This window comes from Pituophis catenifer, unplaced genomic scaffold (assembly GCF_029215685.1).
Source record: "Pituophis catenifer annectens isolate HBS135680 unplaced genomic scaffold, rPitCat1.0.hap2 SCAF_2, whole genome shotgun sequence".
NCBI classification, from domain to species: domain Eukaryota; kingdom Metazoa; phylum Chordata; class Lepidosauria; order Squamata; family Colubridae; genus Pituophis; species Pituophis catenifer.
Genome location: NW_027256882.1, coordinates 65547731 through 65554966, shown reverse-complemented (window position 1 = coordinate 65554966; position 7236 = coordinate 65547731). Strand labels below are relative to the sequence as shown.

Genomic DNA, 7236 nt, shown 5'->3' with positions numbered 1-7236 from the left:
GATCGCTTCAGCTTCATCACATATTGCTGATTCTTATTGTAAATATTACCAATTAAATACATATCTAAAAAGTTATTTATTTCATGTAAGTAGCGCTACTTAGAATAACCGTTGTGACATCTGGGTCTATCCATCTGCATTGCTTCATAAGAGGAGTTTAAAAAGGAGAAGCAAATCCAATTTTAAAAATAGAGAACTGCATATGTGTATCAGATCGCTAGCCAAACACTGCTAAGAAATGTACTTTGTCAAGTAAAATAAGCATTGCCCTGAGACACCTGTAGGCATTAAAAGGAAAAAACTGCTAATTAGCTCCTTGTGCTTCCTAGTATGGGGGCATTGCTTTCTTGCATTGCTTAAGAATCTAGCAGGAAATTAGCCAAAGTAACATTATGTTTGGCTTCATATAACGTGACAAGACAAAATGTGACTTGTCTGTTTGTGGCTTACCATCTGATATGTATCCAGCTAATGGATTTTATAAACAATGGCTTAGTGTGCATAATCATAGCCTATATTTTACATTTTTATACAAACTGAAGGGGCAGGACAGAAAAGAAAAACAGAGATCCAATTAACAAGCTGCTTTAATATCTTCAAGGATTTTTTTAATTAAAAAAAGATAAACTGCATTATATGGAATGCTGAGAAATAATCAAATATACATTAGAAGCAATTCTTAACAATTCAGAAATAGAAGTCAAATAGGCCAGCCTGGACAACTATTATCACTCTATATCAAATAAACATAGAATTACACAAAAGTAATGATGTGCCCAATTTCACATTAACAACATGTTTTCTTCTAAGAACTCAGATACAGAACTAAATATTTAATTTACTAAAACTGAGCTGCTATAGACTTCCTTTTCATAAAGACCTCCTTCCTGTTTTATGTTGCTATTTTTACTGTCTGATTTAAAACAGGAGTATCTTATTTACACAAAATTCCAGCCCCCAACGATCATGTGTACACAAATTATACACATTAGAAACTATTTTGGACATGAAATTACTTAACAAACATGCCTTACTTGAAAAATGATATCTAAACATTGGCTCTCACCTCAATTATTCCATCTTGAAAGTTTAAGATTAAATAGTGAAAGCATTTTTCGCTGACACCAAATAACATAAAAAATAATTGTGAAAATTAGTTTTCAGTAGCTATATAGAAAAGAGATTGGAAAATTGGACAACAGTGATTTCATGTATCACCTGCTAAACCTCAATTTTTTTAAATAAAGCAGCTGAATACTACCTCAGCATGCTATAGAAAGTTATTAAAATGGAGTTTTACTATGATATATAGTAGTCTTGACTTATGACCACATAAGTCATAATGTGGATAGGAATAATTGAGCAGTGGTTGTTAAACAAGATGTTTTGTTCAGTCACCACAATCCTGACACACCCGACTGTAGTCGTTAAATAATTGTGTGAGTAGTTAAGCGGAGACCCAGGTAAGGAGCGCAGGGTGCCTCAGGAGAACGGAAGAAACCCAGAGAGGCTCCAGTCAGGAGCTGAAAATCATCCTTGCCAAAATCCAAGCAAGATTTACAGCCTGAGTAGAGACACTCATGCACAGCCTGCACTGGGTTGCCCCCATATGTCATCCCGCACTTCTTTCCTTACTACTTTGACTCTCTATTCTCTGCTTGGATTTCGGCTCCCTCTCATCTCTGGAGGCTGGCTGAAAGGAGTTCAGCTCCCTTCTGTACATGAAAGGACATTCTGTACATTTCCCAAATCTTCAGGATTTTTAGCTCCATTTCTGCATCCTGCTGAAGGGGCTCAGCTTCCCTTAGGAGGCAGCTCTTTCAGTCAGCTGCCAGAGATGAGAATGGCAGCAGCTTGCAAACCTTCCCTGCTGGCTTTCTTACTGATTTTTTTGAAAAGCTGGCAGAGCAGATTGCAAATGCCAATCATATGATCGCAAGGCACTTGGCAATAACCTGGTCATGAATGTGAACAGGTTGCCAAGCACCCAGATCAGGATCACATGACTGCAGGTGGTGGTGCAGTGTTTTGCAAAGGCCAGAAGTGCTTTATGGGCTGCAAAGCACCTTTCCAAGGACATCATAATTCCGGACTGTTATTAAATGAAGTTATAAGGCAAGGGCAACCTGTAGTGCAATGAACTGAGGAAGCATAGGAAATTTAGGAAGTTTTCTTCCTATTGTTTAGGCCAGGGAATACCTGGTGATGATCTTCTGGCTAGAACATCAAAGAAGTGGAAGTTATTATTTTCATATTTATTTCATTCACTTTTACTGATATAGTGACACTTGAAAATTGTGATTTAGCATAAAACTATGTCTTTGTCATATAGCTGTCAGATTTTCAGGTTAGTGGCAATGGAAAGAATACTAGCTAAGAAAATGCTTACTCCCTGCTTTAACGGAAGTATCATTCATTACTTCAGTACGTTCATTCACAGAATTTCCATCTTTTTCTACTTATGTCAGGTATCTGCAGCAATAACAATAATCTACAGGAAACATAAGAATAATAAAAGACAACCTAATGTTCTTGTCCCTCAAAATCAATTTGTAAGATAAATATAGAGGGGTAAAACATTTAATAGTAATTTACTCTTAAATATGAGGATTATTTTGTTCACAGTTCAGTTTTTACAATAAAATAATAAAAATAAAACAGTAGTTGGAATATGTGAAGAGCCACCAGGAAACAGCTTTGGAAACACTTTATCTTCTCCTGTATGATATCTAAATAAAGTTCCATACCTTCTCTAATGTTTTGTTTTATTGAAGTGTTTTTAGCTATGGCCTGGTGGCATTTTGACTCGTTGTCCTTTGCTTATAGCTGTCAACATATAACCTGCATAGGCTAAACCAAACAAGAGCTAAGTAACACACAATGGAAAGTCGATGTCATATTTCCCATTCATAAAATATAGTTAATATCTCTTGTACACAGTAGTTTATTAGCCCAAGTAGCTTTCTCATTTAAGACTCCTCACGTCGATCAGAGATTCCATTCCTCAGCCGGTTATGTCTTTCCACAAAAAGCCGCTGAAGATCCTTCCTAATGTCTGGATAATCTTCTAGATCTTCATATAACGAACGAACAATGTCTAATTCCCTGTAGTTTCCTGGTTTCACTAATTTGCGGATAACTTGCAGACATCTTTCCTTCAGAGTGAATACTATCGAGAGAAGAATGGACTTTTAATGTTTGGTTTAAGATACTTATAACTAATGTGAAACAAGCTTAAAGATCAAATAATCTTATTAGCTATCAGAACAAAAGTCATGGCCCTCAATGATAAATTAGTCTTTAAAAAAAGGGAAACAGCAACAATGATAGAAACTGCTTGAGAAACAGTATTTATCTACTAGATTTGCAGTAATTTTCAACAGATTGTAAAAAATATAAAGAGAGGATTAGTTCTGGAGATAATGCATTGCAAATCAAGGCAGCTGTGAATGAGAGAGAAAACAGACAGAATAATTGCTAGTTATATATGAATGTTGAATAATTTGTGCAAGTTGATGAATTTGTGTCAGTAGAATGTCTTATTAAAGCTGGAAATACAGATGGACAAATTTTAAGATGTGTAAATGCTGACAGGCAGGTAATAGGCAGGTAATGGGTAAGGTAATAGGTGATATATTGAAAGGATGGATGTTTGTTGAAAGAAATGAAAAGGCTATGTGTAAAAGGGTAGTTCTGGCCACTTTGTTATTTGGAAGTGAAAGCTGAGTATGTCAGGAGAAAACATAAAAATTGAATGAAGTGGGAATGAGATGCTTAAGAACTGTATCTGATAAAACAAGAAAATATGGAGTGAAAATAAATGCTGAGTGTTTACTGAATCCAAAGTAGCACACTGGGTGGTTTTGTCATACAGAGAGAATAAAGAAAGACTGAACAAGAAATACACAAAGGAAGAAGGAAAGAGATAAGAGGGAAAGGAAGACTAAAAAGGTTTGGTGCAGTTGATATGATCCTCAAAATGAGAGATATCAGAAATTCAGAGAATTTCAGTTATTGCTTATTTCAGACAAAAAGAAGAGAACCAAACTGCTATTTAGTAATTGTATTGTTTTTCATCATACAATAGAATAAAACTATACTGTAATCTTATTTCAGATATTCAGTGCTAACTTTACCTGGCAATGTAATATTTGCGAATATGGGTTGTCCATTTGTATTGCGAGTAGCTACAAACAGCTCTGTCTGGTTAACAAGAAGACTATCATCTGACCTGGCATCTCTGAACAACCAAAGATGTTCTAGAAAAGAAAAAATAAAGTATCTACTAGCAAGTCATATACATATATTGAAAAGTCACATATTTTTTTAGATATAAAGATTGCTGGAAGGGAATGTAAGTTATCGGGTTTAGCAAAATCCACAAAGATTAAGACTTCTACGGAATGGGAGACAATCACCAGTATGATGAGAGGATTGTAAGAACTAGAGTGATACACAAGTAACTGTGCAGATACAGTTAATATTTCTGAGTGTGTTTTGAGTCACCCTTGACTAGACAAATCCCTGCAGTTTTCTTGGCAGCATTTTCAGGAGTGGCTTGTGCTTGCCTTCTTCACAGGCTGTGATTTATTTGGCAGCCAATCTGACCATTATCTATTAGTACCTATCAGGGTTTGTTTTTTTAATTTCCTAGATCTTTTCATTTTTAATGAAATACTACATGCTATTTCTGTTTTTACTCCATTTTAGTTATTTTTACCGGTTTTGATGCTTCAAGTAGTCCTGATAATGTTTATATTTACACTGAAATATAAGAACATACACACACATACACCCCTTTATAATAAAGATATTTTACGGAATCAGTCCCTTGAAAATGCATTCATAGGGCTTTCCTCCTTACCCAGTGCAGGAACAGCCACCGTTTTTTGGGCTCAGAAATGTGCCCTGGCATTCTCACTTTGCCCTGGCAACTACAAATGAAGCTCTGCATTTGTACAGTTTTCCTGACTTTTTTTTTTTTTTTTTTAATGGGGAAAAATTGAGAGGAGCTCTGCTGGTTTCTCTCCTAAAAGGAAAAACATCTACTCAAAAACAGACCTAGGGTGGGAAAAAGTGGCATTTTCTTCACAACGCACTCGGGAAAGATGGGGGGGGGGGAAGGTGGGGAGGGGTTAATCCACCAAATCAGGGCTGTCGCAACCACTATCAAGACCTGTTCAGTATCAATCCAAAAGCCGCAGACCACCTTTTTCTAAGCTTTTCAGCAGAGAAAATAGGTTGGTTGTTTCGTCCCTCCCCCCGAGCTTTTATGTGCCGTCTGAAGTCACCGAAAAGCCAGCTTGTTTAACAAGACCTTCCCGTTCAAAGGCTAACCCTGCAGACCTCACGACTTCAGCATCACCCCATGTCTTCTTGCAAAACCCGGTGCAGAGAATCGGGCATCTTCTCTCTTTTTAGCTGCCTCTCGGGGGCTCCGGGAAGTGGAAGCATTTCCCTAATAAAACATTTTGCAACATTAGCCCCTTTTTGCAAAGGGATTACAACCCGACAGCGGAAAGGCGGCGATCCGCACGTCGCACCGCCTCCATTAAGCCGACCGCAAAGCGCCCGAAGCGCCCCCTCCGTAACTACCCACCCAGGTAGCTGTACATCCGGCGGCCGGTGCCCGGTTTCAAGGTGGGATAGGGGCGCGGCTTCCCGTCGAAGTCCAACCAGACGGGTCTCACCAAGCGGGGGGTGCGGTTGCAGAAAATAACTTGGCAAGGCTCCCGCGTGTTTACCGAGCACAAACGCCGAGCAGCGTCTTTCCGTTCTCGCTCCTCCTCCTCCTCCTCCCCAGGTTTCTGCGGCATCCTGAGCGCCTCCGGTCTCGGTATCTCCCGCGACCCAAATCAGGGAAGACTTACGCGCGCGGATATCCGCGCACGCAAGCGGCCATTATATTGCGGAGAAACAACCCCCCCCGCCGTTCTACGCATGCGCACCCCCGACAGCCATTGTTTTGCGGAAATCGCGTGCCTTAGACGTGAAGGGCCCGTAAGCGCTTGCGCAGTTCGGATGTTTTGGAGGGACGTGCGGTAGGCTGATGTTCGCTTTGAAGGGGGAAAAAAAATAAATCATATGACCAGTATACGGCTGTTTTGCAACAATTGCTTGAAAGATACATTATAATCCTATAGTAAAATGGTTACTTCTAAGAGAATATCATTTGGCTGAGATTTGAATTAATAAACACTAGGAAGCAATGATCAGACTTTTTTTAAAAAAATCCCAGCATTTGTTATAGACCATCTGGTTAGTTCCAAAAAGTATTTTAATTCACATGTTTTAGAATGCTCTGAAAATTTACTGACGGCTATTACTATATTCTCCTTTGATGGAACTAAATTCATTATTACCTTGTTCGTATCTTCATAATTTTTAAAACCCACCTCACAAGTAGTGTTTTCCAGGTGAGTTACGAAAGTGCATAAAACATTTAAAACAACATAATAAAATAGATTAATCTTGCTGCCAGATAGAGATACATTTGACTGCGTCAAATGATATGTAATCCTAATATACAAAAAGAAGAATATGAGCACAGGTCAAAAGACAATGGAATTTTCATCTACCAGTATATCCCAACATCTGAATTGTTTGTACCTATTTACTTATATCACAATTGTCTATTTATCCATATATATTTTGGGAAAAAAACACCTCTTTCCACTCTGGGACCAAAATATCTTCCGATGACCACACAGTAGCCACCGTCTAGATTGTATGGCAGAGTAAAAATGGTACTGTATCCCCCCCCCTTTTTTTTTCAATAAAGCCCAAGCCATAATATAGGTAACTGAAGTGAGGGGCTTCAAAAGTAGCCTTCAGTACAGAATGGGCTTTTTCATGTAAAGAGTAATTGCAGAAGAGAGCCAGTGATAACTTCTCTGCTGTCACTGTTGCTACTTTATCCCATACCCACATGAAAAATGTGTTGGGGTTCCAGGCCAGAAGTAAATTCAACCACTCCTCTTTCTCTTCAGCCATCTTTCCCCCTTCATTTATGCCATGCACTGTCAATGTCCTTGCTAATAGTTAAACATATACATTTCTTAATACTGCATGGATTGTGTGATATAAAGTTATGATAGGGAATTGTGAATTGGCCAAACAATGATGTAGTGTTTTAAAAATGGTTAATAGTTGATAGCAACAGGAATATTCAGCTTTAAATTATGATGGAGAAGGGAGTGCCATTTCTCCTGCCTTGAACTCCTGAAGGAAAGATAA

General features: G+C 38.3%; 1 protein-coding gene across 1 annotated transcript; it reads right to left on the bottom strand.

The window, feature by feature from the left end:
- Positions 1-569: 569 nt before the first annotated feature.
- VHL (von Hippel-Lindau tumor suppressor) lies at positions 570-5911 on the bottom strand. Its single transcript, XM_070936870.1, has 3 exons — positions 5600-5911; positions 4137-4259; positions 570-3169 (listed from the first exon to the last, which is right to left on the bottom strand). Exons 1-3 carry the CDS (start codon positions 5814-5816, stop codon positions 2970-2972), a joined length of 540 nt encoding a protein of 179 aa, XP_070792971.1. The 5' UTR covers positions 5817-5911; the 3' UTR covers positions 570-2969.
- Positions 5912-7236: the final 1325 nt, after the last annotated feature.